The 23,185-nt window shown below is 39.6% G+C and overlaps 2 protein-coding genes and 1 non-coding gene across 3 annotated transcripts; all 3 read left to right on the forward strand.

The window, feature by feature from the left end:
* Positions 1 to 1,464: 1,464 nt before the first annotated feature.
* On the forward strand, positions 1,465 to 8,826 carry LOC145897740 (hypoxia-inducible factor 1-alpha-like). Its single transcript, XM_082986152.1, has 19 exons — positions 1,465 to 1,623; positions 1,694 to 1,816; positions 2,030 to 2,121; positions 2,212 to 2,366; positions 2,449 to 2,533; positions 2,608 to 2,705; positions 3,924 to 3,960; positions 4,037 to 4,172; positions 4,352 to 4,458; positions 4,519 to 4,666; positions 4,735 to 4,840; positions 5,111 to 5,216; positions 5,426 to 5,506; positions 5,638 to 5,715; positions 5,796 to 5,932; positions 6,545 to 7,016; positions 7,162 to 7,239; positions 7,387 to 7,461; positions 7,742 to 8,826. The coding sequence occupies exons 1-19, from the start codon at positions 1,565 to 1,567 to the stop codon at positions 7,879 to 7,881; spliced, it is 2,313 nt and encodes a 770-aa protein (XP_082842278.1). The 5' UTR covers positions 1,465 to 1,564; the 3' UTR covers positions 7,882 to 8,826.
* A 613-nt stretch (positions 8,827 to 9,439) lies between these two features.
* LOC145897586 (sarcosine dehydrogenase, mitochondrial-like) lies at positions 9,440 to 23,071 on the forward strand. Its single transcript, XM_082985937.1, has 17 exons — positions 9,440 to 9,628; positions 9,781 to 9,953; positions 13,325 to 13,503; positions 14,416 to 14,595; positions 15,541 to 15,690; positions 16,336 to 16,515; positions 16,867 to 16,996; positions 17,075 to 17,252; positions 17,378 to 17,519; positions 17,964 to 18,164; positions 18,550 to 18,781; positions 19,149 to 19,296; positions 19,916 to 20,020; positions 20,089 to 20,237; positions 20,509 to 20,671; positions 20,731 to 20,838; positions 21,297 to 23,071. The coding sequence occupies exons 1-17, from the start codon at positions 9,558 to 9,560 to the stop codon at positions 21,442 to 21,444; spliced, it is 2,637 nt and encodes an 878-aa protein (XP_082842063.1). The 5' UTR covers positions 9,440 to 9,557; the 3' UTR covers positions 21,445 to 23,071.
* Positions 14,303 to 14,394, forward strand: Trnay-gua (transfer RNA tyrosine (anticodon GUA)). The gene is given in 2 exon segments: positions 14,303 to 14,339; positions 14,359 to 14,394. It is a non-coding gene; the product is annotated as a tRNA-Tyr (tRNA).
* Positions 23,072 to 23,185: the final 114 nt, after the last annotated feature.

The following is a 23,185-nucleotide window of genomic DNA, read 5'->3' on the forward strand; positions in this document are numbered from 1 at the left end:
CATTCCCCATGCATACCCTTGTTCGATACGTTTATTTAAATTTTTAGAATAGACAGTACATCAACCGTCCATTCGGAATAAATTAAACACCAACAAGCTGTCATACTGTCCACTAAGTGACAGTAGAGATCTGCTGCTTGGGGTTTAAATAACTGAGCCAAGCCAAAAAAGTTTGCAGAGTGACGGAGATTTTTGCATTTACTTTGTTTAACTTAATAATATCCTACAGTTTTGTTTTAATAGTGGTCTTATTTAACGAAACTTTGGTATCTTAGCTGTTGCTTTGGTAAAACGACGCACATTAAAAGGTTGAAGTGATGGATGTGACCTTTTTATAAGGCTGTTACTGGTTTGTTAGGGATGATAGCGCACCGGTTCGTCAGAATCTTCCTGCAGCATACATTAAGCATCTTGTGACGTCAGACCCATTTATAATACACGATCGACTCAGGTCGCATAATTGTTTAATTTAAAGGGTCGAATTATTTGGAAATTTGATTTTTCGCAAAGCAGTTTGCGTATAGTGAAAAACAGCGCATTTAGCAAGCGTTGCCTACGTTTATTCAATATACTAAGATACAAATAAGAAACTGATTAAATGCGTGTCTGTTTTTGTGGGTGTACCCATTGGCGTATCCAGTATTTTCAAAGGGTATCAAAACCCTTTTGGCTATTCTCCGATTTTGGCCGTGGTTAAATTGTTGTCGAGCGTTGCGAAATACGCCTGTGTTGTCTTGAATCGTCACATAAACACTGGCTTATTGTGCAATTCCGCAACACTCGATGCGAGTGTTTGCGGTAGCACTTGCGCCGTAGTTTTATTACTACTATTTTTTAAAAGAAAGGGGGGGTCCGTGGGGTCCTGGATACGCCAGTGGGTATACCTATATATATAATATACATACATAATACGGCACTGATTCGAAGTAATTTGCGCGTTAGCAAACAAATTTCTGCGACATTTTATGTTTTTACAATTTGTTTGGGTTTTTTTTCTGGAAAATTCTGGGTCCAAAGCCCACATAATGTTTACACCACCAGCCGCCAGCAACGAGCAAGCAGTGACGAGGAAGTCATATGAACAGAGAAACAAAGAAGGAATATTTCGCAACGAACAGCGCGCTACGTCACTGCTGTGAAAGAGAAAGAGGGACGGTGAAGGGACGTTTGTTTGTTGTCCGGCTGGGTGATAAAGCTGAAGTGAAGGACTATCTCAGACCCAACCCCCACATGAACAGAAATTTGCAGGACATGGTCGTTCGTGCAGCATTTGCAGTAAAGTTTCGGCAATGTTAATTTAAAACAGACTATAAGTTATCTATGCTTAAGTTAAGCAAGACTACAGACAGAACCTGAACAGCTTATCCTAATCCTATTAAAATCGTTTATCCAAAATGTTTGTTTCAATTTCGATGAAATTACAGCCTAACTGTGTTGGTTTTCTTTCTTAAAAAATTGGTAGTTAGCCTACTTGATTTTTTCAAATATCTTAATGTTGTTAATGTAGCCTATATGATTGTGTTTCACAGACAGTCCTGAAATGTGAATATTTGTAGTTTTATTTATGATTCAAACAATGTCTGTGTTTTTGGAAGAAGAAATCAAGCCATCTTTTGCAAAAAAGTAAGTGGATATTTGAGTGATATTGCAAAAGCTACTGATTAGGTTTTCATGAAAAAATTAAATATAACAGACAAAGGCGACGGGAGAAGAGCAGAGATGCTGCAAGGCACAGAAGAACCAAGGAAACTGTATTTTTTCAAGAAATTGCCAGCTTATTGCCCATTCCCCATGACCTTGTGAGCAACCTTGACAGGTAAAGGGATGTGTGTGTTCTGTGGCTAAATTTCACATGCTGCTTAATCATTGACTCCCACAAAATTTACTGCCATGTAAAATGGTTTTACTTGATTAGTATTTAGCGAATTTGGTCACCTTTATACGTAATTCATCTTTTCTGTAAAAAATTTTTCCAATAAAAAGTATTAAATTTGGTGTATATACAGATTTGTTGTTTTTTGTTGTAAAGGTCCTCGGTTATGAGGCTTGTGAACAGCTACATCAAGTTACGCCAAAGTTTGAATGGAAAATGTGAAGATCCCAACAATTTACCAATCAATGGTAATACTTACTTGCCAGTTAATCTTATTCACCAAAATTTAAATCTTGAAACCATATGTTCTGTAGTCAAAAATATTTGTTTGTTCGTAGATCTTAGTGTGAAGCAGGAAGTTCTTGACAGTAACCACGTTTTGGGAAGTGAAGACTTTGTGAATGCTCTGAATGGTTTTCTGTTCATTCTTTCCCCTGATTTTGACATTCTTTACTGCACGGAAAATGTTAGAGACTACTTGGGGTTATCAAAGGTAAACAAGGTGTTTTCATTTTTTCCTTTAGTAATTTTCAGTGGCATGCATGGATCCCTACATAAATTGTTTGTGCTTTCAGTTGGATTTAGTTGGACAAAGTATCCTTACTTTCGTTCATGAAGGGGATCATGAAGAGATCAGGGAATGCTTTCATGGAACCAACTGTAAGTGTGTCAAAAAATGAAAGTTGTGCAGTGGATGAACCCAATAAATTTATCAACTGTTACTTTAATTTCAGTGTCAACAACACCTTCACATAAAGGCTTCTTTTTACGAATGAAAAGCACACTAACGGTAAACGGAAAGAGCATTAACTTGAAATCAGCATCATACAAGGTTAGTCATTGTGTCAATATCGTTTTGTTTGACAGTCTGCCTAACCCTGTTAACCGCAAGCTTTGGTATTTATATTTTAACCATTGTCGCCCTGTATAACCAGTATTTACCACTAGTACCACTTTAACTCTTTATTGCATTTTTTGACTGGTCACTATGCGCAAGTGGTCACCAGCCGCTGCTGTATAAGCTCTGTCAGCGCGTCATTCGTGCCGCCATTAGCACTGAGCCGCCAGCACGTACGCACTCGTCCCCGCGGCGTCGAACTTTTCTCTTTCACAACTCCCACTTGGTCATTTTGCTCGCGGCATTCTGTTTGTTCTGTCCGTTTCTCGAAGGTCTATCACGACCGGGGGATCCCGGATCTGTCAGGTGCAAAGCAAAAAAGTGCAGCACCTTGTTGCGCAAACCTCTGTTAGTTTGTTTTTTCAACGAACTCTTGTTTGTTATTGCAAGCATGGAGCTTTATCCTGCTTTAGGAAATTCGTTGCTTACATTTACCACTGCTTGTTTAATTTATTTTACGTTTACAATTACTTACAAAATCGATTTATTTATCTAAAATCGACATAAAAATTGATTTTTTTTATTTTACGTTTCACCTAGGATTTTAGTGAGAGATTCAAGCAATACAGTCGCGCTTAAAAAAAATACTGTCCAAAAATGTGCTGATCACCTGTGTATGTCATAGCTAATTTATATTTTTCTGAATTTTTTTTGGCAAGAAAGAAACGAAATATTTTCCACTACGTCTAATTACTGGCCTTTAAAACAGGGTTTAAACTAAACAATACCGGTTTTTGTAAAAATGAATAAATTCCCAGCCGCGCGCGTCATTGAATGCTGATCTAAAAACAGCAAAAGATCACGTGATATAGGTTCAACTGGGTCTCCGGCGCTCTTGTTTGTGTAACAGCCTTTGCGCTTCCGACTGCGACAAACAGGTTTAGCGCGTGAATGTGCGTCAGTCGAAGGTATCTCTTTTATTCTCCGCGCGCCTCCTCCAGGACGGCGCCCCTGAAAGGGGAGACTTGTTTACGCCGGTCCCTGGTTCGCTATTGGTGGTTCGCTTTGACCCTTGTCTATACGGAGGGGGGGGGGATAAGATCGTTTTTGTATTTTGTCGTGTAAAAAAATGCTGTTCGCCGGTGTTTTTGCGATTCGGGGGGCGTTGCCGGTGTTTGAACAAGCCGCTTAATAGTCCGTTGTTTTTCTCAGGTCTTGCAGTGCAGCGGATTCAGAAAGCCAATTAAAGGTATGTTCCCCGTTCGAGATTTACAGACTTTACTTTTGTTCCTTCGATATCACTGACGTAATCGCTTTCTCTTCAGAGAGTTGCGACTCGAACTTAATGGTTGTGCAAGCCGAACCAATTCCACACCCGTCCAACATTGAACATTTCCTCGACAGCAAAACTTTCTTGACCCAGCATGCCCCTGACATGAAATTTTCCTACTGCGACGAACGGTAAGTGGAGTCATTTAGCTTTTGTTATGTGCTAACCTCAGTGACGTTAGCGCGTTTGTTCGTTGGCCATGAATCAAACTGGTAATAACTCCATGACGCATGACAAAGGGGTTGTTTTTTAGAATTTTTCCTGCTTTTTCGTCATATACTATTTCACAACCATCATGTGTTTTGTTTAGAATGCAGGAATTGCTTGGTTACGACGATTCTGAACTACTTGGAAAGTCGTTCTTCAGCTATTGTCATGTTTTGGACATCAAACCCTTGGAGAATTTCTTCCATAAACGTGAGCCAATAGCAACATATTTTACTTAGTCAATAGAATAAACACAATATTTTGTCCCAGTGTACCGGCTTAACCAAATTGAGACGTGCCAATATCGTTTCCTCACAAAGACTGGCGGTTACCATTGGGTTGTGACACAGGCGACTGTAATACCATGCACCAAAAACCAGAAGCCTCAATGCATTGTCTGCGTCCATTATGTGTTAAGGTACTTATCGGATCAAACATCGTTGCACAAAACTATTACGTTTGTAACTTTGTGCCGTATCATTGCAGCGGCCCAACTCACCAGGACGTGGTGTTTTCGACGGAGCAGAACCAGAACTTGGAAACTCCGCCATTCAGTATGATACCCATCAAAGCGGTTCTGAGTGAGGAAGAGGTACGTTTCAAACCGACATATGAGATCTATATATGAGCATATTACGTTTCCCAGGCGATAATCGATTGCCTCGTTTTGTTCGTTCCCATAATGCGTTGCAAAAATAGCCATCGATGGCGCGCTGACATTTCCGCCCGATTGTTTTGTCGGCCAAGGTCATCTTTTTAAAAAGAGCTACTGTATTCCACATTGAAATTGTGCGGCTACTGACGTGCATAATTTGTCATATTAACTCGTTACACTTTGTTAAATTACCTTTTAATATTGCAGGAGGAAGAATTCGGCGCAATGGGCCAATTCGTCCTTGACGAGAACGAAAACAGCGACGACAATGCCACATTCATTGACAACTTGCTGAAAGAACCAGAACAATCAGGTTAGCGTTTACTTTTTAACCCAAGTTCAAACATACGCCTTGGCACAAATTGACATCGTTAGCTAATTTGGTCCTTTCAGGGAGTGTAACCGTCGTGTGGTAATGGAAATGTTTAACTAGATATGCATACAGGTGCCCCTAATCACTACAGATACAATGACTGCTTTGTGTTAGCATTGGCTAACCTAGTGTGTGTTTATTCTGTTCAGTAGTCCAGGAGATCGCGCCGCCCTCATACGGCGATTTCAAGATTGTGCCTCTAACGCTCACCGACATGGACGAAAACGACGGTGGGTAACAGAGACTACTGTACTGTCGTTGGTGGCGCTGTATGTTTTTCCTGGACTTCAATATCGATATGTGCTTTTTTGCTGGTCGGTGTACAGCAGCGTGTTACATGTTGCCATTTTTGTGGTTGCAGAGATTGACCTTGGGGAAAGTATGATGTACAACGCACCTTCTATCGGTGACCCGTGGACGTATATATCGCCAGAGAAAGGTGAGAGCAGCACAATCAATAAGCCCGACAGCGAAAACGACCTCTATTTACGCAATTTTAAAATCCTCATTTATCGGCAGAGCAACTGGAAGACCTTTTTCGCGACGTTGTGGTGGATCGCCCCCCTACAATGGCCAGCGGTCTGGAACAACCACAGCAGAAGCTGCAGCAGCAAACGGAACTCGCCCCGTTCGTCATACCCACGTCTTCGGTGGAGGTAAATCCTACTTAACGTGGTGTAAAGCACGCGTCCCATATCCGTACCCCATTGACCCAAGTAAGCCCCCAATCAGAATTAATACCCGCCCAGACGCCCCTTCCGGAAGGGAAGCCCTGCTGTTTGGTTGGCAGCAGAGCTTTGACGACGTTCACGGTTTGATATATAGATTCAAACCGGCACAGCCCCTTCTAGTAATCTAGCAACTTCCACCAGTATGACGTCAAGCGCTTCAAAATGCGCTGTTTGTTCAACCTAATCGTTCGTTGAACGTCGGCACGATTTGCCCCAGGGCATTACAAGTGGATGTTTTGCTATTGTTGGAAGCTGTTGGCATCTCGCGCATGAAAATGCATTGCCCGTGGGGTAGAGCGATGTAGTTTACGAGATACGTGGATTGCGCGTCACCGGCCTGTAGCTTCTCCACCATGATTCGGCGCATTCTAAACCCTGTTTATTGTGTATAAGATAATGTGGGAGGATCGCATCTTTCATACCAATCAGGTCGTCGACCCGCTGAAGTGTTTATCTCTTGCTTAACCGCATGACGTAGTATCAACCTAAGCTGATGTTTTCGTCGAGTATACATAACCCTAAACTGGTGTTCCGCAGGCGCAAAACCAGCTGGACAGCGGTGGTGTCATGTCACCGTCAGATAAGGAACGGCTTCCACGCATATCGTACGATAACACGGTTCCGGAGCAGCTTCCTCGCGGCTCAATCAGCCCGTGCGACAGTGCTTACTGTGGCAGCCCAAACAGCCTTGCGGGTGATATTGTCGTTCAACAACAGCAGCGACCGCCGCAAGTCGCAAATCCACTGGCGCGCGGCATAGGTCGTCTGCAGAAGTACCAAAGTGTGCCGATTCAAGAGGAGAAGTTCGCCGAGCACAAGTCCAACATGCAGCGCGGCTACGTGGGAAACCTTCTTGATTCCAACCTGCACAATGCATGTGCAAGAAAACGAAACCACCCGATGAATGTACAAGCCAAGTTTGCGTCGCAGGCTCCAACGTTGCCGAGTCAGAAGAGGCGTTGCTTCGGACAAGACAGCCATACAGCACTTAATGGAAACCAACAATTGGGTGAGTAATACTGTATGTATTATACATCTTTCAATGTGTAATGGAGTCAGTTTTCCGAAACACCCGCCGTAGTTCGTTTGAGGCTTTACGTTGTTTTGCTTAGTTTAGTATTTTACAGTTTGTAAATTTCATCTTTACTTCACAGCTAAAATTCACCGCCCGGCGCCTATGCAGCAGTTTGTCAATGTTCTTCTCCAACCAGGAACAGGATACGGTTGCACAGGTAACACTCGTTAGCCCATTCCAGTTGTAACTATGCCCAATTGTCGCTGCATAAATACCATCTTTAACCGCGCCTGTGCGTAAAAAATATTTTCAGATGGACACAGATACTGTTACGAGCATTAGTAATATGTGCTGCTTTTTACAGGTGAAAGTCGCGATACTCGAAACGAACCGCTCAGCAACATATTTCTCCAGCGAAATCTGTTCAGTCCCACAAACGGTGAGAATTGTTGTACAGTTAACATATATAGCATTTCGCACCATCGTAACAACGCAGTAACCGCATTCTTTCCAAGTCCTAATGTACAAATCCCGCCGAGACCATAACTTCGTAGCCTGTAATTATGTTTAAGTCGCACCCAGCCGCATAGATAATCCATTAAGCCCTAAATTATCATTGGCGTTGGTGGGCAATTTCCCGCCATTACGTCACGCGAATTCCCCGGGGATTGCTGTGTGATGTGCGCAACACTTAACCCCATGCGTTTCCTTCCCAACAGATTGTGACACTTGGAACATGAATCTGCTCCCTGAACTGTCATTGCGCGACTGTGAAGTAAACGCACCTCTGTTGCGAAATGACGGCCTGTTACCATTGGGCGCTGATTGTGTTAATGCGCTGGACGAGGTAGTCTTGTAGCATCAGCCAATTTCGAGATCCAATATGGAAAGCCCAACTAAGCGACAAGCATCTGGAGTCTTTAATCCGTGGTGTGCGTGTGTCTGTGTTTCGGTCCCAGATCGAGTGCCAAGCGTCCTGTCCCGGTAGGCGTGTATGAAAGGTGTATCTATATTAAAGTTCCGCACACAATATTGAATTTAACTTTTCAAAGTTCAGTACGTACATTGCGTGTGTGGTTGCTGGAACGCGTGTAAATGGGTGCGTGCCTGCTTGTCTACCTATATAGCGGACTACCTGTTCTGGCAAAATCAAAGAGGTCCGTTCTAGCATCTAAAAATCTCTTTTGGGGTCTTTGCCCGACATTGCACTTCATAATTGCATTGACTCGTATTAAGATTAAACAGATGTGCAACAATCATGAGATGACTGCATACTTGTGCGGTGTGATGTATGCCTGTGTTGCAGTACGTGTGCGCTCCTCCCCCCACATAGAACTTGAGGCGTGCTACCTCAAGCTGTGCGTTTTTTTTTCCACCCATTTTAATAATTTCCCGCTGTACCGTTTGTTCACTCTTTTCATCTGAACGCCACCGTGTAAAAAGCCTCACGTTTTTGCGAGGTTTGTCTTTTTACGTTTCCATTGCCTTTCGCTTCCTCGTGGATTTTATTACCGTCTCTAACTCGAACTTAACGGTTATAACGAAGCACCTCTTAACTCTTTTCCATCTGTTCTTTACACTTTGCTGCACGATCAGCTGATGTTTCCCTTAATTAAGCCCAAAGCGGAAACTTTACTTTCCGTGTAACGAAACCTGCTTCAGCATATTGAAACGTTAAATTCAATCAAAATTTGGGATCCTTTGCTCGCTTTTAGTATTGTGTAAAAACTTATTACGTAGATGGAGTGGTCGTTTTCGTTATGTACATACAAAAAAATCAATAAAACGGCTTGTTTGAAGTCTGTCTTGTTGCGTCAATTTTTTTGCCATCGACACATGGTGCCCTCTGTAATGGTTGACACCAAACATATCAGTCCCGTTAGATTAGGTTAAGTAATGGAGCGAAGACGAGGCCAAAACATGCGTTTTCCTCTCAAACACGCATAGTAAGCTTATTGTAGAAAGTTAACTTGGACAGAACCAGGCAAATATCGCAACCGGCTGTTTTTTGAGCATCTGGTTAATTGTTTATTACAGGCTGACCAAGCGGGAAAACTTTTGGTCCGTGCGGGTACAAAATAAAAAACTGTTCTATGTTTACACTAAAGTTTTCATGAAGTAACTTGACAACAATGAAAACGCCCAATAGCAAAAACAAGTGTATGCCCACTACAATTACATTGCGACAGCGCTCATTAGCGATACTAATTTATCAACTCCAGAGGCTCATATGCATGCACATACAAAGATCTAACAGGCAAGATTTAGCCTTCGCCCCGCAGTTTACACATGTCCGGTTTGTATTCCTTGTTTCTAGTCTACAAACAAATCAATCGAGCGTAGTTATGACGTCATCCACATAAAAGAAACAAAGCCTGTGTTTAGCTGACAAATGTTGAAAAATAGATCTGCACTCAGCAGTGACGGAAATGGTTGAGCACACATAAAACAGGTATTGGCGGAGTAGCGTGTGTGCCTGGCTGAAGTCTGAGGTTTTAAGGTGAATCACTAACTCATCAAAAATATCATAACATTATGATTTGGAGAAAGTTAAGGAGGTTTAACTGGTTTCTACACAGTGGGAAACTACCAAAACTGATTGACAGGTATAATCATTGGATGGGATATATAATATTGTACCTTAATTGTATTTGTTGAACTCTGTTTACTGGCAACCATTCAGTACAATGATGCAAGAAAAGCAGTTTTGTTTTGTGATAACCACCAGACATCCCCATTAACATTATTTATAATTTAGAGGTTTGATCAACAAAGCTAGCAGGAAGCTTCCATTGGAGGCTGATATTGTAGTGATTGGAGGTGGCAGTATTGGTTGCAGCACTGCATATCACCTTGCCAAGTATGGATCTGGCAAAGTGGTTTTATTGGAGAAGGACAAACTTACTGCTGGGACTACATGGCACACTGCAGGTAAAAACTAATATTCAGATGTCAATATTGTTCATGTTTGTTTTTCATGTGAGTAAATGTTTAGAAAGCACACCAATTTATAAAAAGTCTATTTACATAGATTTAAGTTCGTCTCTGGAACTGGTCTTCATAAAATAGTTGATGTGCATTTTTGTCTACCATTTTTAAATTTTTTAAATATGTATTTTGAACCGGATGTATAGTGGCCCATCATTGCCAAGACTTTTCAGGGAATATACATTAATTTTCATTTTCATTTTATATTCTTTTCAAAACAAATTTGCATTTCATTTTCATGTTTAAAGGCAATTTAATTTCATTATAAAATGCATTTTTAATTTTATTTTCATTTCAAAAGGCTTTTTCAATTTCATTTTGAAATACATTTTTACTATTTAATGCATTTTAAATTTTATTTACATTTTAAAAGGCATTTTTAATTTTATTTTGAAATGCATTTTTATTTTTCAATGCATTTTTAACTTCATTTTCATTTTAAATGGCATTTTTATTATTGAATGCATTTTTTTATTTTAAAGTGCATTTTTTTTCAATTTCAGTAGCTGAGTAAAAACTTTTAAGTCAATCTTTCAGACAGCTCTTTTAAAGATGTTTTTATTTTTGTCAGAAAAATATATTTCGCCCTGAAAAGGGCATCATCAGTTTCTGCAAAGTGTACAAAACAGCGTAAAATAACTAAGTAGAAGTCTGCCACATAAAGGAAAGTACCTTGATAAAAATTAAAAAAATTAATATTAAAAAATTAAAAATTAGAGAATGCAAATAAGAACCTGGATATGTAAGAAAAGAACTAGTAACTGACTGCCAGTATAATTCCAACAAAAAATATGTCGCCCAAAACCTGACAAAACTCGCGAGCAAGTCCAACATCTGAATGTACACGTCACACGATACGCGACGCCAAAAAATTCCTTTATGTGGCAGACTTCTACTTAGTTATTTTACGCTGTTTTGTACACTTTGCAGAAACTGATGATGCCCTTTTCAGGCGAAATATATTTTTCTGACAAAAATAAAAACATCTTTAAAAGAGCTGTCTGAAAGATTGACTTAAAAGTTTTTACTCAGCTACTACAGATACGGTATCGATCGACAGCCTACCAGGGTGGCTTGGTTCACTGATCCGGTGTTGTTTATTGTTTTTTCAATTTCATTTTGAATTGCATTTTTTATTTCGTTTTTATTTTGAAACGAAGTTACATTTCATTTTTATTTGTGAATGCATTTCAAAATAACATTTTACTTTAATACGTATTTCGTTTTAATTTTGAATAAATGTTGGTGCCCCAGCGTCGCCACCAGCTATTGTTAAAACCCTACGTGTCCCAGCTTTGCCAAGGCTATCAGGAAACCACAGTTTTAGTTGAAAGCTATTGTTCTACATGTAAGTGAATTCTCTCTGTCACTTGTTTACCATCTATGCCTAAACATATAGGATAATCGGTCGAAAAGATGCATTTAATTTCCATGTGTACGTTAAATGCAGTGCAAAGTGATGATCTACAGAAAAAAGCTAAAGGTCTTGTGCATTTTAGTTATGTTTATTCTGAGGACAATGTTTTGATCTTAGATCTGCAAGGTGCAGAGTTTCAACTGTATGACCCAGAAATAGCTACTACTAAACTGAGGAGTGGTGATAACAGAGAAACTTTGTTTTGTGCTGGCAACTTAGCAGATAAGGCAATTAACACATTTATTGTAACACATATTTCAGCAAATTTAGCAATTTTTTAAAAGTTTGCATCCCTTGAACATCATGTATTTTTGAAACCAAGTTTTCATAGTCCACAGTAATATTTTAACATATTATGCAATATTTGGTTAAATTTATGGACTTTGAGATTATAATGATTTTTGCAAACTGCCATCAGACTACCAAACATGCAATATTTTTTTAGGCATGGATGTCAGATGAAAGTATTAAAAACGACTTACTTATTTATGTGAAACAAAATCTTGAAAGGACAGAAATTCCTAATTTTATGAAGAAAGATTATTGAAATATTGTTGGAGTCTAAGAACGTTTAGTGCATCTTGCGGCAATCATGGAAAAGCCCAAAACCACAATTATATATGATCCTTCAGATACTAATAAAATTGAATGTTGGTGAAGGGACTTATACGAAAGACGAAAGAGATAAAGCATTGGCCTTTTGTCAAGTGGGTCATAGACTTTTTTGAACAACAATTGAAGCAGCTGTTGTTTGAAAAAGTCTATGACCCACTTGACAAAACTGATAGGCAAATTATTTTTATAATATTTATAAATTTTTGTTTTGTTTGCTTTATTTTTTGTCAACTAATACTTACATGTAAATGTAACTTATTTGTAAAATATTGGAACTGTCATTGCATTAGAATACAAAGAGAGTTGAAGCTCCCAACTATTGTTCCCAATCACATGTATTTATTTCCTGAACTGTAAGGTGCATCAAAAGTCCACCCAAATTAATTTGCAGGGGTTTTGGATGCTCAAACAAATGGCTAGACAACAAAGTAAACAAAAACTGTTCTTCTATTATTTCAAATCCTGGTTCAATAGAATGCAATGGTGCTGCATCAGAATACCAGTATGTAAGGCAACAAATGTTAACTTTTCTGTGAGACATTTATGCACAAACATGTGTCCATTTACTTACGTGTGGTTAAAAGAAATAATGGGAACGGTTTTCAGGTTAAGTTATTACAATTCGAAAAATACTTCATCGGAAGAAAGTATGCGAAATCATATTTATGTATGCATTGGAATTTTGTGCTGAAGGATAAGGAAGCGTTAAATTTTTTTGTGCAATGTGCGTATTAGACGACACTTCACGCTGCTCGTGAGTTTGTCTTCTGCACAGCGTGCAAGTTATTACATTGTGCACTGATGCGTAAGTAAGGTTTTTAGCGACTTTATGCATTGCTTGTTTTACGCAAATCTCAAACGCAATTCCGCTATTACAATTATGTTGGAAGTTCGTATAATTGTTACTATTTGGCAAAACTACACTATCCTTTAGATTGGACCGTGTATATAAGTAATTCTTTTCTACTGCAAAATAGTAACTCTGCAATCAACTTGGAAAAAGTTTGGTTGACTTTCCTCTTACAATCTGGTGGCAACCACCATTGTGAAAACCCTGTTATATAGAATAACGTTTTGAGATGTTTTGTCGCCAGTAAAAACTTTTGGTGCAAAAGACAAACACTGCATGGCATTGTAGTGCGCTTCTCACCAACGTTTTTACTGATAGAGGTTACATACTGATAAATCTCAACGAAGCAGTTTCGAAATTTGCTTTCTGCAAGACAAACGTTTTGCAGAAAGCAAGACAAAACGCCAATAACATGTTGTGTTATTTGCATAGGGTTATTGTGGCGTCTTGTGGCTCATGAAATGGAGCTGGAAATCGTTGACCATACACGCAATTTGATGACATCCATACTCCCTGAAGAGGTTGACACAAATACTGGCTGGGTTCAAACCGGTGGTCTATTCACCGCCAACAACCAAACCAGAATGGAAGCCTACAAACGGATGGCCACAGTAAATATTGAAAAGTGCTTTGGTTTAATCACAAAGCAATGGCACCAAGGTTTTGTCGTTTACCAAAAATACGTTTTAAAGTGCATATGAATATGTGGGTAACGGAAAAGTAATGTAGTTATTTTGTAACATGTGGACATTTACAAAATTCGTGATTGTCCTTTAGAACGTTTAAATTTCGTAGATTTAGTGTGGAAATGTACTATCGGCCAATTATAACAAAACCACCCACAGCGATGTAAGTGGTAATTATGCCTTTTTTTCTTCAAGCTTGAATTCACATTTTTAGTGGTTGAGTTTTGTTGGGACGAAACTATTTTAGGACGTTCGATTTACTTTTAAACACATTGGGCTAAATGAGTCAGCACAGCTTCATCTCAAAAAACGATGAAATGGAAATATCCTTGTGGTGTCGCTCGGCGCGAGAAAAACCAAAACGGAAATTTCGGATGAAATATGAATTGTGTCAACATGAATATAGACCATGGCGACGTGAACTTGCTCACGTCTAATATCTTTCCTAGAAATCAGAAATATAACACCCAACGGTTCAATGTACCACCGTTAATTGACGTGTATAGCCTTAATCAATAATTTGTTGAGCAATACACTTAAATGCAGATAAGGCAATTTTTACGCAATCCCATTTCATCATTGCTTATGTCACATTCAATGTAAGGCCGATACATCCATACACAACGCAATAATGGCACTTATGGGCATTGCCTTGCATGATAAGTCATTTACAATACGGAGTGAATTGTAGTTATAGCTGAAGTGTTCCCGGCCGGTAACGCATCCTTCGATAGCTCAGTTGGTAGAGCGGTGGACTGTAGTGGTTGAAATACCTCAGAAATCCATAGGTCACTGGTTCAAATCCGGTTCGAAGGACTTTTATTTTTGTTTTGTTAGCTTGGAAAAGTACATGGGATTGAGTCGCATATTCTCAGCGCCTCTGAAATACCTCAGTTGCACCACCTACTGGACGCTTCCAAGTTTGTTGGGGCCGTGTACAGCCCGCTGGATGGCACTATGGATCCGACAGGGACTTGCGTTTCTTATACAAAAGCTGCTTCCAAATACGGCGCACAGGTGGGTTGGTGTGTACATGGATTAATTTATTAAACGTGCCGTATCAGTCTATATGTGTACGAGCTAAATTCTCTTGATTGGCACTCTTTTGTGAAAGACTGACTTTTGTAATGTAAACAGTACACTAGCTTTCGCGATTTCCCCTCGCTTCGTCAGGTGAAAATGAACACAATGCGATACAAAAAAAACAAGCGCAAGGCGGTCGAAGAAAAAAGGCACTGTAAACGATAAGCTGCCGTTAGTTGGCGTCGTCGTGTTGCGGCATCGTCGTGTTGATAATGGCTCATGAATCCCCAATCTCTGTTGAGTCCATCTTTGATGGCGTTGAAGCGGTTGTTATTTTATACTCAAATAAATGTTATAGACCAAATCCCATGTAAAAAGGCCTATGTTAAAACATCTCTCAAAAGACTAAAACACATTCAACATCTTGTGGCGAATCCAACGCACAAGGTCGACTTTAAGAACCCAGCAATCCTTTGACAATGCCTCTTTATTTTGGAAACAATTTATCAAAAAATTCCAGCCTCTGTTCAATGCCGATATTTCCTCTGTGCCAATACAAATTCTTAACATATAAACCTCCCTTGGACGCCGTGTATTTTACCGTACACAGTACATTTTTTTACCCTTTGTTTTTATCACTACCACAGGCAACTCTGTTCGGCGTCTAATCTCAACACTTGCGTTTATTCAACTACCCCCTTTTTTACTTATCGCAACTTCACCGTACTATTTTGCCGGTTCGCCTTCATTTTACACTAAAAATTATTGCAGAAAACAATCGAAACGTGTGTAGCATGACGTTCTTAACTATTGTTTGGCTATTTTGTTTACATTAAAAACACATTTGCGGTAATAGTTCTGAATCATGGAAAATGTATTAAAATTTAACAAAAACTATACTGAAGGCCCCTTAAATCAACAAATTAACAAATAATGCAGATTTTTGAGAACTGTGACGTAGAAGGCATCGAAACACGAACAGACGACTTCGGTATTCAGAGAATATCATCAGTTTCAACTAACCTCGGCACAATTAAAACAAGCCAAGTGATCAACTGCACTGGGGTTTGGGCACCGTACATTGGCAAGGTACCTATGATGTCTTGTTTTCTCTATAATTTGGTAGATCAGCACATTGTAAATGCTGTTTGAAGCAATGCTTTAAACTGAAACTCTCCTGTTTTTTTCCTTAAAAAATATAATTCTCCATTGTTTTAGTTCAAAACGATTTAAAAATTATATACTGTTATCGAATATTAACAAATTTTTAATGGCACGGTTTCGTATGTTTAGGATGTCTTGATAACAACGGATGGTGGTATTGTAAACTACCACACGTGCTTTGTTTGAGCAATAGACCCAGTAATGTTTTTGTAGTGAGCTGAAGACAGGCCCCCCCATCAGTGCATTCGTGTGACTTAGAACGATCTTGCTCAATAACCAAGACCTCCACTTTGTAGTGACTGAACAGTCGCCGTCCACCATTGGCTATATCAAACTATACGTGTAGCCCACCGGAAACAAATCAAGGTGGAAACAATCTTGCTTGGCTATTTAACAGGGCAAGATCTTTGTAAGTCACACCCAAGCGACACTTATGAGTGCCATGGGTCGAAACAGTGGGCTTGTCTGACTCTAAATCTAAATACTCCAAATAACTCACTCTAAATAAACAATTTTATGCTCAAATGAATCTTGAAAACTTCTCATGTTTTTTTTTGATTCTGTGAAAAGATGGTTGGTGTTGATACGCCACAAGTCTCATACAGACATGCCTATGTGGTCACGAAGCCGATAAAGGGCGCCCGCGATCTGCCGAATGTTCGAGATCACGACGGGTCGGTTTATATAAAAAGGCAGGGTGACAGTTTGCAAGTCGGTGGCTACGAGAGAAACCCAATTTTGTGCGGAAAGGTGAGTTAACTTTGATAATCATATATTCTTTGTGGATCTGTCGCAAGCGATTAATGTTTGCTATGAGCATGTCTCGGTAGTGGAAGACCTGGTAGATTTTAAACCTATGAATTTTCTCTGTAATTTGAGAAAAGTTGAGTTTACATTTTCGACAAATTTGAAAGCTCTCAACTATCTTTGGTTTTATTACAAATGCATGAAACAAAATTCGGCATAATGTCAACTATATGGTTTGTTAGAAGTGCGTATTTGCATAAATTCAACTTTGCCTAGATAAGCATTAGCAGTTTCTTATTCAAATAGAATTTGGGTTATATTTATAGAATACTGTAAGTTTTGGAGCCTTTTTAGGTCCCTGTGAATTTTGCTTTCGGTCTCTACGACTTGGACTGGGACGTATTCGAAAGACACCTAAAAGTGGCTTGTAATATTATGCCGACCGTTTCAGAAGCAGGAATACGATCCACAATATGCGGACCAGGTAAAACAACTTATTGCCAACACAACGCCGTAAGGTTTTCCTTTATTTTGACACAATCGAACCCGTTTGATCGCACAGAGTCGTTTACGCCGGATGGTCGCCCGCTAATGGGGGAGTCCCCCAAAGTGCGAGGATTCTTTTTCGCGAGCGCCTTCAACAGCGGAGGTATGATGCTGGGAGGTGGTGCGGGCAAACAGATTGCTTTGTGGGCGTTACGTGGAAAACCGGATATTGACATGTTTTCTTGGGACATCCGGTAAAGGCCCTTTGTTTTAATACATAGCTGATTGTAGGCTATCAGAAAATTAGAAATATTGTAAAAAGAAGCAAGTTTTGTTCTAAGCCTAAATGAAAATTACATTAGCATTTTGTTTGTTGCAGGAGGTTTCCGTCGAGTCTCGTCACAAACAAAACATGGCTGACGGAACGATCGCACGAGGGTTACGCCAAACACTACTCGGTTGTATTCCCACACGATCAACCTCTCGCTGGAAGAAACCTACGAAAGGATTCTCTGCACCATGTTAGTGCTGTAGATGCTGATGGGAAAAGGTTTAAAATGCATTGTAGATTTGCATTGCTGTATGATGGAGACAAAACCAGGCGCCAGTATGGCAAATCTTGTAGTTGACCACTACTTGATTCCTAAACTTTTCCACTTGACACCCCTTGGAAATCACGAATCAGTTTTTTAACTGCTTTGTAATACATAGGTAATGCAATTTATTATAATCTTACCTAAAGACTCCCCGCAACAGATCTCGCACGCCAAGGTGATACGAATCATTTCCATCTGCTGAGCAAATCTCCCATCGTGATATGATTTCCCGTCTGTATTTTCCTGAAATGTTTTATGAACACCTTGCCAGTAAAGTTTCGCTTGTTTCACCGTTGTCATGATGTTGCGTTTGTGTTAAATCACCACACACGTTGATATTTGGCGAACTGTGGTTTGGTGAACATGTAGGTACTGCTCGAACGCGGTTGCTTTTTCGAGGAGAAACACGGATGGGAAAGACCGGCGTATTTTACCAGCGACCAGAAAGCTGAAGTGCTCAAGTATGATTTCTATGGAGAGTACGACAACGAGGCCCACAAAGGCTATCGTTACAACGATCAACTAAAACATGACTACACTTTCCAATACCCTGGACCAGTTCATGACAAGGTAAAGCGACTGTGCGTTGTTTGTTGTATTTACAACACTTATATTACAACACTCCTTGGGTTTAAAGCAAGGTGTTTGATTCTTGGAAAATTGCACGTGATTTTCAGTAGGATGCTGCTAGATTTACCAGAGTTTGTTAAGTCTGAAATAAGTTTTAAAAATTCTATATATATCGGCATTTGGCCTTTTTATAGGGCATCTATATAGGCATACCCTACATCGCACTGTGCACGTAGCACTTATAAGACTCGACTAACTTCAAACAGGTTAAAGTCTTCTTTTAACCTGTATTATTTGGTAACAAACCAAGGGCGCGGATTATCTCTAGATGTGGTTTGTAGTTGCTTGATGTTGAAGGTATATATTATATTGACCACATTTCCAGATCGGAGGAGAGTGCGTCTCCTGCAGGACAAATTGCGTCTTGTTCAACACCAGTTACATGGGGAAATTGGTTCTTGAAGGGCCCGACGCGTCAAAAGCCGCCCGATTTCTCTTCTCACGTGACGTCACTGCTGGCCGAAACTCGAATAAAAGCTCTTACACCTTAATGTTGAACGAAAAGGGAGGAATCGAGTCCGATCTGGTCGTGAGCAAAATGGACACTGGCGATCATGGTAGGCAAATCGTTCCCGGTGTTACAAATAAATGCATTTACGCACGTTTTATGTTTGCACGTGTTCGTGTTTCTGTTTTTCGATGTTCTGAAAAGTTTAACTTCTAAACGTATGAAACATCAGAATATATGCAATATGTTGACGTAATTATGGGTACCAACTGATAGACGTTGACTAAAAAGTACCAATGGTTAATATGCCAGTTTACGAGCGTTGACTGAAAAACTAGTTTTCTAGTTAGTTCAGCGCTGTAGTCACCAGCTTCGCTGATGAGACCTTACAGGTCGAAACAGCGTACAGTACTGTCTGAGTTCACCAATTTATGTTCCATATTTACATGTAAATCGTGGTTATGTTGAAACGTCAGACTTTGATTACTACTTGACGGTTGGAGGCGCAACAACTGAATATTGCAAGGGCCACATATCAGACGTCCTAAGCGACAAGGGTTTCAGTTACAACTTAAACGACCGGACGGAGGAACTGGTATTGCTGAGCTTGCAAGGACCAAAGAGGTTGCAATTTTTCTATTTGATGTAGCAATAAGCTTTACATTATGCCCTGTTTAACCAATGGTGCGACCGCAATTTCGGAGAATTCCCCACTACAGGAATTTTGTATTTTCATCTTGTATTTTTTGTATATTTTTTGCAATTGCACGTTTTTTACAGAGGAGAAACGGCTCCCGTATCTAATTCCGGTTAAGCATTGGGCCTGGTAGGGTGCTGAGTTTAAAACTCATCGGAAGATTGTCCAATAATATCTGAATCTCGTTCAGAAAGAAAAATTGGCTTTAATTCAACTTGGCAATAAATTGACCGTCATTCCAGTGCACCTAAGAATCGAAAACAATTTTCAAGCGTGAGATGTTTCTTTTCCCAATGCACTGATATTAACATAGTACTTGCGTATAAACTATAAATATCCAGCGGGGAATTTTAGCTTTATATGTTGGTTAAACTAATGCTTGAAATAAAAAAGGTTCAGAACCATTAGAAGATGTTGTGTAGTGGCGTATGCAATTCAACGCCAACCACGTAGCAATCCTCCCTCAAAAAGGTCCAAAATAAAATAAACTGGTGAATTTGTGACGTATTGTAGTTTGCCAGTCTAACAGAAAATGCTTTGTGGCAGTGCCGATGTTTTGAAGAAGTTTGTCGGCGACAAATTTCTCAAAAAACTCAAGTTCGGACGCTTTGCCCTAAACAAAATTACCAACTTGGAGGTCGGCATTACGAGGTAAGTTAATAAAACAACGTTTCCAGGAAACAATTCCAACTTTTTCCTTCCATGTGCGCTGTCCCAAGATTATCGTTTGTTGGTGAGCTTGGTTACGAAATCTCATGTGAAAGTGATCACGCCGTGAAAGTGTACGAGGCGATCATGGAAGAAGTAACGAAGCATGGAGGTTGTGATGCTGGTTATCGGGCTATGGACTCACTTAGTGTTGAAGCTGGTAAGTGCAAATTAGCGAGAATAATCATTCGAAATCAGACTAAATATATAAACTTGATACCTCAACATAACAGTGCGAAGGAAAAAAAATGGGTCTGTCCCAGAGTTTAATTGGAAAAGCCAGTGTCTGGCAGTGTTTATTTACGTTGCAAGGAAACAAAGAAGCATCATTTGTTTTACATATTGAAATATTATGTATATATATTACATTGTGTAATGTTGTTGGACGTAAATTTCGAGACTGTGGCAAAATTTAAACCACGTATATATAGGTTTTCACCATTGGGGCCACAGTTTACGTACTGACGATTCGCCGCTGGAGGCGCGATTGATGCATTTGTGTGACGGCGAACGCCCATTTCACGGCTCGAAAGCAGTGGATGAAATGCGTCAACAGCAGCCCATGAAATCACTGGCTTACTTTACAGTAGACGAGTAAGTCAGCTAATTTCTAAAACTCCTTCAAATCTTGCTGAAGTTTTAATGTTGGTTAGTCCTGTGCAACTCTTCGGCGACGAAACGATTTGGAGAAATGGTGAGATAGTCGGATTTACCCGAGCCGGCGTCCACGGATTTCATTTAAAGAAGGCGATGGCTATGGGGTAAGTGCAAAATTATTTATTTTTGAAGACGCGAGCTGAATAGCAAAAGTTACGTTTAATTGTGCCCGAAAGAGAGATTATCAAAATATAATATGCCTAGCAGCAAAATATATAATGCCTCGCAGCAACAGCAACGCAATATTTATTTATGGTCTGTTGAAAAAAACTAATGATCAGTCATACTTTAAAGTGCTCGCATTGGGACCAAATTAAAGGGACAGTGCATTTAAATTGCCAACAAATATATAGGTGTAAAATTAGACAAGACCTTCCCTTGTGGTGTTTTCGATGTAAGTATATTGAGTATCGAACCCAGCTTAGAAACCTATGCCACAAAGTTTGTTGTACTTCGGAGTTTATTTATTCAATTGTCCGACATTGGGGAGTAGTTCAAAACTTCTCCCATTAATCAAAAATATATGAAATATCAGTATGATCTCAGCTGAAGTTGTTTGCAGATACGTAGATGTGACAAACGCAGACACTGTCGATGAATACGTGTTGCGTGGAAGCTACGAGATCGAACGCAACTGCAAAAACCACAAGGCAGTGGTGCACTTGCAGAGTCCGTTCGACCCCCAGAGACAGAGAATGCGTTTGCAATGACATTGAGCTGCTAAAGAGCCTGTTATTTTGCTTTTCTTACTGATGCATAGTTTATCAATCATTTAGTATTTAGTGGTTTGTAGTTTTGTTGAGGTTCGTAGGTTCAATATGGGGTTTATCTCTACGTGACATGGGTTATCTCCTCTTTCGGTGCTGAAAAATAGTATGCTTGTCTAACCATGTAAAAAAGTTTTCTTTAACCTAATTCTTCACACGACTACAACGCAGGCGGAACATGTCTTGTAGACAAATTTAGGGTTCCCTGCAGAGATCCACTGACGTGTTTTAGTTCTTTTATCAAGATATATCGCCCTGTCACTAACGCGCTAGATCATTTCAATTCCCTTCTCATATCGCAACAAGAGGTGGTTGTAGTCAAAAACACACAGAGCGGGTCTTAGTTCTGTTATTACCACCCAAACAAAGCAAATCATTTCACTACAATGATCGAAACGAGTAAAAAAATCATAAATTTGAACTTGAAATAGCACGGTTTTACGGACAGTTTGTTAATTTTAACACTTCTATATGCATCCTGAATTTGTGTGTGTATTTGTATACATTAGCATTGCAATATAGAATAACTTTGCATCGCATAGCGTGCTCGCCTTTGCTGACGTAAAGGAAATTGCGAGGTAATTAAGTCGTTATTGCGTGAGTAAAAGGTATAGGCAAATTGTCCTCTATTGTGAAAAGACACTTTACACCGCATATCAGTATTTATCTACAAAAGTATAGGTTTTGCCGGTGGGAAATGCCCTTCTTGTCCTTTGTCATAAAGTAAGGCGGCAGGTAACAAAGCAACCGGTGGTGTATGGAGGTCAATTTTAGGCTTGAATGAGCAGGGACTGGTGGCGATTTTTAGGGACTGTCAACAGACACATTGTGTAAAGCTAGACAGATTATCAGATTTACCCACTGCAATTGTTCTCATTTGCATGGTAAACTTATATGCTCAACTTTGTTAGCACATCACGTAATAAAAGCAATGGTCAACGAAACATTTTCGGTGTTTACGTAACGTTTTTAAAGCACTTATAACAAAAAAACGCTGCCTGATGTTGTTGCATCCAACGTCATATTTCTCACATGTTATGTTGTGTATTCGTGGCATCAACTGTATTTTTATTAACGTCGGATAATAATAACGCCCTGAACTATATCAACTCATTTACGGCGAGCGTGCTTTTTATTCGTTTGCACGGGAGATAACTAAATATTCCGGCCAACCTATTTTGTGACAACTTACGGCAATAAGGTGTGATTTCAAATGAGTCACGGATCAGTCCGAACTCAAACGACCCTGTATGCAATTTTTATATAAAACACATGTCTTTGGGTAATGGATGGTTCATTGCCTTCGGGTTTAGGTTTCAAACAGTCTATAATTCAGTTCGGGGATTGAAAAAGACAGAGACTTTAGTACGCATGGTTTGTAAGGTTTTATTGTAATACACGTGCGACTGTTATTTATGTATTAAACTGATAGATTGGCCTTCGGTTCGAGTGTAGCATTTTTGTCAAGAGTGAGATATAGGCTATACAGCAGTGTTATTGTTTTGTGGAGATGTTTTAAAACACGCTCTATACAGTGTGCAAGTTAACGATAATTCATTGAAATTGCTTTTGTATTTATTTTGTAATGCAACGGTTAAATAAACTTGAAGCAACTATAGAGCTTCCTCTGATAATTGGTTGTATGATATAGCTGTAAGCGGCTTCAAATCGGTATTGTTGTGCA

Source organism: Ascidia mentula, chromosome 4, assembly GCF_947561715.1.
Source record: "Ascidia mentula chromosome 4, kaAscMent1.1, whole genome shotgun sequence".
Lineage (NCBI taxonomy): Eukaryota > Metazoa > Chordata > Ascidiacea > Phlebobranchia > Ascidiidae > Ascidia > Ascidia mentula.